The 11,435-nt window shown below is 40.5% G+C and overlaps 1 protein-coding gene across 1 annotated transcript in view; it reads left to right on the forward strand.

Moving 5' to 3' along the window:
* OGFOD3 (2-oxoglutarate and iron dependent oxygenase domain containing 3) overlaps nt 1–11,435 on the forward strand; it is a gene marked incomplete at its 5' end in the record, with an annotated part of 30,970 nt that overhangs the window by 11,441 nt on the left and 8,094 nt on the right. The window contains 2 exons of the mRNA XM_031059904.1: nt 3,224–3,377; nt 10,369–10,492. Coding sequence (XP_030915764.1) covers nt 3,224–3,377; nt 10,369–10,492 — 278 coding nt within the window. The remainder of the gene's footprint in view (nt 1–3,223; nt 3,378–10,368; nt 10,493–11,435) is intronic.

Below are 11,435 nucleotides of genomic sequence, written 5' to 3' on the forward strand. Positions count from 1 at the left end.
TGTGTTCTTCCTCGGGAGATCCAGTGGAAGAGGCGGCTGCTGTTCCTCTGGGGAATCCAGTGGAGAAGCCGTGCTGGAGTTCCAGAATCTCAGACTATATCTGGGTAGCAATGCTTGGCTCCTCCCTCTGGGCTCACATCTCCCAATGGGATGCTGTAGTTCTTATCAGCCATGCAGGGACATTCAATAGTCTGTTATCAGCAGATGTCACCTCCCGAGGAAGGTGTGAATGTGGTCACTGAAAGAGAGAGATAAGGCAAACTGCTCACTTGACAAGGTAATCTGCCATGCAGATGGTTAATGGAAAACATCTTGCATGCAATCTTCAACAGTCTGGCAGAGCCTGTGTCGCACAGAAACTTTTCAGTGGCACTTTCATCTCTTTGTGCTGCTGCTACATTAAACTGGCAGCTTTGCAAGCTGCAAACTTCCTTTCTTTCAAATTGCGTGTTCCTTGAGCTTCCAGCTCCTTCGCTGGCTTTTTAAAAATTTTCTTCTTCATCAAAAATTTTAAATTTTCTTCCTCATCAAAAATGTCTTCCTCCCCTAACTCAAAACAGTGACTGTGGTGGTGTTCGCAAGGGTCCGAGGATGAGGGAAGATATGAGGATCTGACTCCATGTTTCAGAAGTCTTAATTTAATTTATTATTTTATGATATATATTACATTAAAACTATACTAAAAGAATAGAAGAAAGGATTTCATCAGAAGGCTAGCTAGGAATAGAAAAAGAAGGAATGATAACAAAGGCATGTATCTGACCGAGACAGTCTGGACAGCCAGACTGGGATTGGCCATTAATTAGAAACAACCACATGCGACCAATCCCAGATCCACCTGTTGCATTCCACAGCAGCAGATAACCATTGTTTACATTTTGTTCCTGAGGCCTCTCAGCTTCTCAGGAGAAAAATTCCTAAGGAAAGGATTTTTCATAAGAGATGTCTGTGACAACTGTTTTTACAGAATCTGGTGCTCATGTGCTCCTCTCAGGGAGTTCTGCTCTGCCTGTTGGTGTTTCCCAGTGACTCAGTGCAAATGGACAAGGGCTGCTGCTGACACATGTGGGGGGAGAATTAATTTGGTGCTGATGCTCTTGGCTGGATGCTGTTCCTGGGCATTTCTTGCCCCTGCAGAGCTCTGTTATTGCATCTGCTCAGAGCCAGGGTACACCTCAGCAGCCTGAATGAGACAAAAGTTGCTGTGATTATGAAAATAAATTATTATATTCTCCAGCATGAAGAAATATTTTCTTTGTAGCCATAATCCACCAGAACTGTCCCAAGAGTTGTGAAGAGCCGGGAGCAGTGAGGGAAGGGAGGCTCCTGCTGCTCCTGGGTCACAGAGGCTGAGGGATCAGTGTGGCTCTCCCAGCTTTGGGCTCACTCATTCCTTTCTTCTGAGCTGAAATTTGGCTTCCCTTGTCACTTGGTTTACACATGAAGGACAGTGCTTTTGGCCTTGAAGTATTTTGCCAGTAGTTTGTGTTTGGAGCAGCAGGGCAGGGAATGGAATGAAAACCTGCAGTCATGATATTGATAAATGTTGAAATGGCCTGGCCAGCAGAAAACACACTGTACAGAAGAGTTTTTCTAGGCTAAAAAGTGACCTTATTGTACTTTTCAAAGCTGTATTTGGCATATTGAGTAGGGCTTTGCATCCTCTTTGGTTTGTAAAACACACATTGTGCCCAAAGCCATTGCACATCAGTCTCCAAGAGGAGTGAAGCTTTAACAGAGCCTTATAAACACCAGACAGCAAACCTTAATGGAAAGCTTTTAAAAGTGAAAAATGAATCATGCTGAAAGAAGAGGGAGGACTCTTTGCAGAGCAGGACAACTGGAGGAATTTAGTTATGTCAGGACTGTGACTGCTTGGGAGGGGATTTATTCCTGGCTGCTGCAGGGGCCAGGGAATCAGCTGCTCTGCTGTTTGTGGCTGTGAATTCTTCAGCTGCCTTGTTCAAAGCTCTCCATTCACAAAATGAATAATTGCATTTAATGCTTTCTGGGAGCCTTTCCTGCGTCCTTCTCCTTGGAAAAGGCAGACAGCAAGATCAGCCTCCCACAGCATGAGAGGAAGGAGCTGTGGGTTCTTTCCTTTTGGAAACTCCACCACTATGTAGCTCTTGAAACCTCAGTTCTTGCATCCATATATATCCCTGAAAATCCCTCTGACTTCATTTGATACTTTTTATATTTCACATGTAAAATAGCTTGAATTGACCCCTAAAAATGTAAAGTGAGACAGGTTAAAAAATCAAATCTGTGTGTGTTTTTCCTATTTCTTGTGAGGGACTAGGTGTGAACAGAATGAATATTTAGCATTTTTTAGTACTTGTGGATTGTAAGAGATGACTTTCACAGCCTGCAGACACACACCACAGGTCTTGTTTTAATTCTGCCACTTCTTTTTAGTCACCATTTTAGTTCCCTAGAGAAATACCTGGGAAAAACTTCCTTGAAAATTATGCTGAGTGGAGAAATGCACTGCAAGATACAAACCTACTAAAATAATTCCATGCACAACTTCAGAAATGTGTTTTCTCACTTCTTCTTGTTTGTACACTGTAATTGTGTAATTTTGAAAGACATCTTGCATTCATTAAAAAAAATCTGGTAATAATACCAATACAGATGTGGACCAAGAACCCTGAATTTCATGGTTCCAGGGACTTCACCAGTTGGTTTAAAAGTTATTAAAGGTTCTTCAGAGGCAACCCTTTTATGAAGGTACAACTTTATTTTTACTTGCTTTGGGTTAAGAATATGTGAAAGCCTTTAATGTTTTCAGTAGTTAACAAACACTGGGGTAGGTGTAGAATTACTCAGGAAAACAGACAGAAATTTTCAAACCTCGGCCAAAGGAAACAAAGTTTGGATTCCTTGATACTCTGACAGTTAAAAAAAAACCCAAAGAAACAAACCTCAACCAAAATCCCTGGGGTAGGTCCCTTTTCTCTTCTCTTTCTCTCTCTTTTCTTTCTCTTTCCTCCTTCTCTTTCCTCCTTCTCTTTCCTCCTTCTCTTCTCTTTCTCTTCTCTTTCTCTTCTCTTTATCTTTTCTCTCTCTCTCTTTTCTGTCTTCTCTCCTCTCTCTCCTCTCTTCCCTTCTCAAGACTGTGTGTTCCCATGTTTCTCAGCTGAGGAAGAAGCAGTGAGTGATGAAGAGCACAGGAGCAGCAGGAGGGAGGTGTCACTGACAGCCTGTGTGTTCTTTGCAGGGATGCGAGGCAGAGGATTCAGCAGAGGATTGCTCAGGTGTTTGGGATCAGCTCTTCTGCCATGTACCTGACCAAGCCAACATTCTTCTCCAGGATGAACAGCACAGGAGCCAAGACAGCACATGATGAGTACTGGCACCCACACGTGGACAAGGTGAGGAGGGGGCTGAGATGGGATGCAAACATCTGTTATTATTAAATCACCTTGAAATCATTTTGCATTTAAACAATCCATCAAACAGGTTTGAAAACTGGTGCTTCAGGGGATGAATCTAATGGGAGATAAGTGAGTTTAAGAAACACAGGCTATTACATCCCCTTCATTTTTATTTTCTCTAATTTAGTTTTGTTAGAATTAGTAAACTGTGAGAATGACTAGTCAAGAATCTCTTTTGTCAGAAACATTGATTAAAATGACCTGAATTGCTTTTTCAGCCAGATTTGGAGGGAGCTGTTTCACAGTGATCAGTTGATCACTGTTGTTTTTGATCTAAGGCTCTTCAAAAAAGCTTAATATTTGTATTTCTGCTAGATGTGAATTGAAGCTTTTTGAGCTTTTTGTGTTTCAATGGGGATGTGGGACCTGGTACCCTCTTTCAATAACTTGGTGTTTTGGTCCTTTTAACTGCACAGTCTTATTTCTAGGCTTATAGCTTAATACTGGGCATTTCTCAATGGACTTAAATGATTTGGTATTGAGTTTATTGCTGAGTTTCACTGAGTTTAAGCATTCTGTGCAGAACAGCAGAATACCATCAATGGAAGAATCAAAGAAAAACACCAAAAAAAACTCCCCCAAACAAGCAAAAACCACCTCCACAATACCCACATTTCATGCCTTCAGGATAAATGAGTCACTCTGGAGTCAGGGATTACCCAAAATGGAACCAAATACAATAATCCCACCAAAATCCAAGTTATTCCTTAGGGCTCAAGTCTGTAAGTGGGCAGTGTACCTTGAAGTCTATGACCTGAGGCATGAAAAAATCAAACAGAAATATTCCTTGCCTGAAAGTATTTCCTGGGAGAAGCCAGTCTGAGGGAAGTGTCTTCTGTTGGTCACAGCATTGGTGTGAGTTCCTGTGTCCTTGTTCATGTGAGCAGAAGCAGCTTAAATTTAAATGTGGTAGTGATGACACAGGTTATGTTTGGAAGCAGAAAGTCCTGTAGGGTGGAATGTGCCAGGTTTTGGGTGCCTCTGGTTTGAAAAGCTGTGATGTAACCAGTGAAGAGGAGTGGCTCTGGACCAGAGGTGTAGGGATGGTTTTGAAGTCCAGATTGTTTTGATTTCTGTTGGTAGGAAATGGCTGCAGGGAGCAAATTGTGCTGGTGGAGCTCACAGGAATTCCATCATGTTATGCTCAATTCCTGTGGGTTCTCTGCTTCCTTTTTTTACCTCTCTTGGGGTTGGGATTGAAGGCACTTGAGATGACAGTTCACATTCAGACTCAGGTGTTGATTATTTCTTATCAATATTACAGTCTCACAGCGGTCAGTTCTGCAGTCCTTCATTAACAAGGCACAAAATGGCCAAGTATCTCTTGGTACAAGGTCTTTTCAAGCTAAACTATCCAATTAAGAAATGGCATCTAAATTATTTTCCCTTTTAGCCCAATAACTGATCACTCAAAGCCCACAGTGCAGACTTTTCTATCTAATTACAAAAAATTACCAAAAAAGTAAAAGTACCACCCAAACCCGTGAAGAAGAAGGTAAAGAGGAACAACCTTCCTCCACCCTGAAACCTCCATCTTGCTTCATATTTATTTCTCTATTTTATATTTCTTATATTTTTTCTATATTCTAAAATCCCAAACATTTTTCCACCCTGTGATGTTACACACTTCTAACCAACTCCACACCCACAATCCCAGTTCTATCACACAATTTTGGAGGCCTTCTCCACAGCCTCAGGTCAAATGCAGTGCTCTCCTGAGGGTCTGTGCCTTTCAGCACAGAAAGTTTAAAATTCTCAGCATCCAGGATTCCAACAAATTCCAGGAGATCCTTGGGAAGAAGGAAACTGGTGGTTCTGCTTGTGTGAAGTGCAGTGAATTCATTGGTTCTTACAGTTTTTGCACAGTTTCAGAGAATCAGATTTGACTGCCACAGGGGTGGAAAAAGCAGTATATTTCAACAGCTTATGCCTATTTTCTTCACTCTTTTATTTCAGCCCCCAAAAAAGCCTATTTTAGAATTCCAGACTCTGATTTATTACTATAATGAGATTTGTGTCTGCCCGAGCCCTCCTTGCCAGAATTCCTCTTTATTCTTCTCTGCATGTGTTTTGCATTGGGAAATGAATAAGGTGGTTGAATAAACTCTCAATTAATTGTTCCCACCTAAATACCTTCTATAATGTACAAGTTATTTTATCATTTACATGCAAATAAGTTTACATGAAGAGAATTTGTGGAAGCTGCTTTTCTGTCCTGTTGTCCTGAGAATGCCTGAACATGATGGGCAGCAGGCTGAATGTTTTCCTGGTTTTATCCTTCTCTTTTGTCCATGTTTTATTTATCTTGCAGGCTGTCTGTTCAGGGAGCAGACACATCAATTGATTTGCCTTGGCTTTTTCTAACCCATCTCCAGCTTCAGAAAAAAAAACCAAAACAAGCAGGAAAAATACTCTCTTAGACTTGGAATGCATAATCTAGACCTTAGTGGTGTTCTGTACTGAATAATGGGGTTGTCTGATTTCTGACAGTGGTTGGAGTCTGTGATCTTGGAGATCTTTTACACAACCTAAATAATTCTGAGTCTGTGAAGAGAATTATCCCAGTTGGGGCAGTTTCCAAACACCTTGTTCATAATTATAAATAGTCTGAGAGAGACTAATTAGGATGAAGTTGTGCAGCTTCCCAGGTTGCCTCCAGTGCAGTCAGCCTGGCTTGTACTTCACTTCCTCCAGCAAACTTTTCCACTTCCACACTGCAGTTGAAAGCAATGAAAAAAACCCACATTTCTATTGATCTGAGGTAAAAAGTTCTTCCCAGAAAAGAGTAGTAGAGTTCTTAAGTGGCCTCCAAAGCAATTGTGAATGCTGGGAAGTTGAAGAAAGATCAATAAAACTTGCCAGTTTGTTGGATGCTTTTGTCTTGGATCATTATTTATGCTTTCCCCTTGGAACAGAACAAGCCACTTCAGGAATTTCTCTATGATTTAACAGTGAAGGTTATTCCTAGAAGACATCATGATTTTTTCCTTGCCTCCTTCCAGAAGAAAGGTAAAATGGAGCCTTAGCAAAAGGAGTTCACTATATTTTCTGTTTCAGAGTGACATTGTTGTTAAAAAGACGTGGCTTCTTGGAACATATGAAAAGCCCTCTTGCCTTTTTCCTGATGTTGCTGAGTCTACTGCAATTATATTTCTGAATCTGAATCTCCCTGAAGACTTTCAACAGCATAATGGAGTAGCACAGATTTATTGTGTTTGTCTGAGGCTTTTTTTTTCTCCTAAAATTTCCTTGGTTTGTAGTTACATAGGAATGGAAACCCTGAAATCACCCAAATGAGTCATTTAATCTTGTTGAATTTATAAGCCTCTAAGTCAAATGAAGAGAGCGTTGTTTTAAGATGTGGAGTTTCATCTTGGATGGAATTTGTTTGGAGCTGAGGCTTCCAAATGTCAAACACCTGGTTTATGATGGAGTTGCTGTTGCACACTTCACACTGTCAGCACCGCAGTCTTACAACATTCTCTGGTTGGTGGAAGCAGTGTGGGACTGGGAGATTTGTGCAGTGTCCTGCCTGGGCACAGATCCTCTCATCCTTCACAGAACTGTCAGGCTCTGCCATAAGATGGTTTTGGGTTTGTTTACCTTGAATTTATTCTCTCTGAGCTAGTCCAGCACTTCAGTGCACATTTCCCAAAATTTATTCTGTTTTTTTTTAGCCTAAACATGTCCATGATCACTTTATAGCTATTCTTGTTCTTTCTCCCAGTTCTACATCCTCCCACCCCCATGTATTTATGGGTAGGAATCATATCCCTTTCCAGCCTTTATTTCTCTGAGGTGAACAAGCCAAACCTAATTATTCTAATTATTTCTCCTCACCTGCAATGTGCTCTCCATGTCCCCAACCCTCCCCCTTTACCTGCAGGTCTCTGTGTCACTGAGAGCAGCTGCTGTCTCTTCTAGCAGACTTTTCACCTTTCTTTTCTTCCCCTACATTTAATAAAACACATCAAAAGATCCCATTTCTACCCTGGGACAGCGTCATTTCTGAAAATTGAGGAGGTTGATTGTCATTTCCGCTCAGAGCCATCACCTCAGCTCACCTACAGCCCCTTGCAATTCAGAGATGTGCTCTTTGCTCTTTTATTGTCTAACAGACCCTGCCAATAAACAGCACACTGGAAGGGCTATCAAAGCTATTCTGGGGCTTATCTACACAGAATTAGGTGAAAGCTTACAGGAAAAGAGAAGTTTTGACTCTTTCTGTGTGCTGAAAATGCTGATTGCAAAAAGTGAATTTTCTTCTGCACTGGAAAGCAGAGGATGCTGTCCTAAATATCCTCAGTAACTGCAGACCTCTCATGGTCCTACAACTGTTTAGTTGCATAGAAATGTGTCCCTCAAAAAAACCCACTGCAAAATGGGACTGGCTAATTCTGGCAATTAGTTCTATTTATAATAATAGCTTTTAAAGAAGTATCATGTAAACATCATTGTGAGCATCTACCATTAAATATTGTCTGTGTTTGACTCTTTGGATAAGGAGTGTTCAAAAAGAGCACGCTAACCATATGACATAGCAGCTGAATGGAATTATCTGCATTTTTTTCTCTTGAGTTGTTTACAAGGAGCTGTAGAAATTTGATTTGGAGCTGTGTGGCTTTTCGTGACAGCTTCTCTCATATAGTTTGATTTTTTGGTTCAATTATTAATTGTCTGGTACTGGAAATCATTGCCAGGCTAACAAATATACATGGAGGGACTTCTAGCATTATAAATAACTGAGTTTAATTTAGTCTCTGCTTTCCATAGTGTTGCATTTCTCAGGCCTGGTTGCTTTCTGAGAGTCAGTAATGAATAAGGACAGGAAGAGCAAAGCCATTTTCCCTTGCACACTTCATTCCCCAGATTAGTCATCTCCAGCAATCAGGTGTGTTTGGTTAGGCTGAAATGGTTGGTTCTTAGAAGTTCTTAGAAGTTTAGAATTGGTAAAACCACCTTGGAGAGGAGGGAGAGTGTGCTGGGGGAGCAAAGATTGCTGCTCCTCTGAAGAGTTGATAAAAACAGTTCTAATGCATTAAATTTGGAACTGTGAGTTGAATGAACTTCTGCACTGGCTGGAGCCTTCCTTAAATCGATTGGAAGTTTTTATCACCAAGTCAGTGAAGTGGAAAATGGCCCTGCAAAGCTGATTTGCATGAGAAGGGCTCTAGAGTGGCTGGTTTGAGGTGCTGCACTAGCACTTGCTCATTAATTCCCATTTATTGCCTTGTATTGCTACCAGGGTTTGGGAAAATATGGGAAGAAGGGAATCACTGTAGTATTTCTTTCATTTTTGTGGTTTGGCTTTTTTCCTCTGAGCCCTTATGGTCAAAATAATAACATGAGTATGAATGGAAATGTCTTCCTATTCCATCTGCTGTTATGTTCTCTCTGGTCCTGCCCTTACAGAAAAATGTGTACAACTGCTCCTGAGCCAGAATTTAACTGGCACTAATGAGTATAACTTGAAACATGACTGAAAATATTTAGAAAACTTCTAAGTTTGGAAGTAGCACCTACCTCTAACAGTCACCAGGTCAGTCAAAACACTCAGGAAATTCTGTGTATTTATACAGTACTGCTGTGCTGCACATTTCACTGCTTGACAGTGTAATGCTGAACTTTTGAGTTGAGATACACAAAGAAATTGGAGAACACAGCCATTGATTTCAAGTATTTTTTAATTGCTGGTGACATGTAGATGTGAAAGGAAATATTTCCAGAATCAGCTAAACTCAATGCTAAATATTTAGATAACTTCACTTTCAGTGTTAGTATGTAGTATTTATTTTCTCCAACTTCAGCATACATATCAACCAAAAATTATGGTTTAAAAGGAAGGAAAAAATCACCTTGCTGTACTTAAAAGTGGGATGTTTGGTCTGTAGGCTGAGAAGAAGCAGAGACTTCCAAAGTTCAGTTTGAAGGGTTTTTGTCACCATCATATTTTCTGAAAAATCCCTTTGCCAGGATTTCTCTCCTGGGAAGCTGAGAAGCCTCAGAGAAAAAGGAAAACAATATTATCTCATTTGCTTCTCATGTGTTTTGCTGCTTTGGAATGTGTTTGGAGATTGTTTACCAACAGGTGATTGTTTCTTTGGTTTCATGTGAATTGTTTTTATTTATTGGCCAATTATGGCCAAGCTGTGTCAGACTCTCTGGAGAGAGTAGCAAGTTTTCATTATTATCTTTTAGCCTTCTGTCTTTATCCTTTCTGTATTCTTTAGTATAGTTTAGTATAGTATTCTTTTACATAATATCGATAGTAAAATAATAAATTAGCCTTCTGATATCAGTGGAGTCAGATGCATCATTCCTCCCTCCAGTGGGGTCTCAGAAAATACAACAAATTTTAAACAAAACCTGTATGGAAAAGAGTAGAAGCTCCTCCAACAAACGTGTATTTACTTGGAAGTTCTGATTTACTATTACCATGAATCTCCTGTGTGGTAGCTGGTGAAAGAATAGCAGTGAGGTATACAGAAACTTTATACCCAAGATTATTCATGGGTGGAAATCATTAATCAAGGGTTATTCTTCTGCTTATTAACCTCCTGGTGAAATTTTATCTTGGAATAGTAGAAATCCTGTCTTTTTGACACAATGCATTTGTGACACTACCTTGTTTTCTGCTCTTGGATGATGGAAATCAATCAATCACTTCTGTAATGATGGAAACTAACAATAGAAATAATAAACATGACATGCTAGTCTTGTAATGTGTGTGTAAACACAAGAGAATAGACTAATAAACACAGATAATTCCTAGAAAATGGTGTTCTTGGTTTTCAAAGACCCCTTTATTAACTACATGAAAAACTGAAAATCAGCAAAACCCACCAGATCCATCTGCTCAGTTGGCTGTGTCTTGCAGAGATAAGATCAAGAATTTGGTAAATTTTGGTAATTTTGGCTTCCCCCACAGGTGACTTATGGCTCTTTTGACTACACTTCTCTGCTCTATCTCTCTGACTACTCCAAAGACTTCGGTGGCGGACGTTTTGTGTTCATGGATGCAGATTCCAACAAGACAGTGGAGCCCCGAGCAGGTATGAGCCAGGCTGGCTGCAGATTCTGGCATTTACTGACTTTTCTGAGCTGGCAGGTGGTGTGGGAGTTGGTTTGTGTCAGCAGGAATAACGTGGGGTAGTGGAGCATGCTGTGGTCAGGTAGATGACCTCAAAAGTGAAGATTGAAACAGGTTAAAATACAGCCACAGTTTGTAATGTCTGGTGTTAAGCCACAAGAGGTGACTTCCTGGAAAGATGTAGGGCTTAGAAGAGGTGGCCTGTTCTGACAGCTTAGCAGGTGGGAAATAGTAATAATAGTAATAATTTTAGATTATTAACTTTAAGACATTTACAACATAGTGTAGCTAAAGCTGATAGGCCAAGAAACACTTATAGAATATTATAATTAGGAAATAGTTTGCTTCTGATTGTGAAGGCATGAATTATAACATCTGCATTGTCTCACCCTTCTCATGAGACTGAAAATAGAATAAAAGGTTCAAAACACCCCTCAGTTGCTCTCAGTCCAAATGAGCTTAGTCTGACAACTGTGCAGCAAGAGCAGAGCTAACTGTCACTGCAGCAAATCCAAATTAAAGCAATTTATTTTACACTGGCCTGAAATTCCTTTGCTGCTCAAGGTGGGACTTAATCCCCTGTAATGGCTGAGGGTGGGTGTGAAGGTGATGGATTGCCACAGCTCTGCTGACCTGCTGGAGCATGATGAACCAGGATTACTTGGCAATAAATCCATCCCTGCTTCCAGGAGGTCTGACAGGGATGAGCCTTCTGATGGCTGTCAGTTATAAGTAGATAAAAAACCTTTAAGGCTGGTTTGAGATTTTTTTAATATGTGGATAATTTGAAACTAGAATTACTCTGGGGCTGCCTGGAGAGGAGCTCAGCCTCAGCTCATCTGTCTGGCAGGTGAGTGCTGAGCTTCCAGCACTGTTACCTTTCATAATGCAAAAGCAGCCACATT

Source organism: Geospiza fortis, unplaced genomic scaffold, assembly GCF_000277835.1.
Source record: "Geospiza fortis unplaced genomic scaffold, GeoFor_1.0 scaffold244, whole genome shotgun sequence".
NCBI lineage: Eukaryota > Metazoa > Chordata > Aves > Passeriformes > Thraupidae > Geospiza > Geospiza fortis.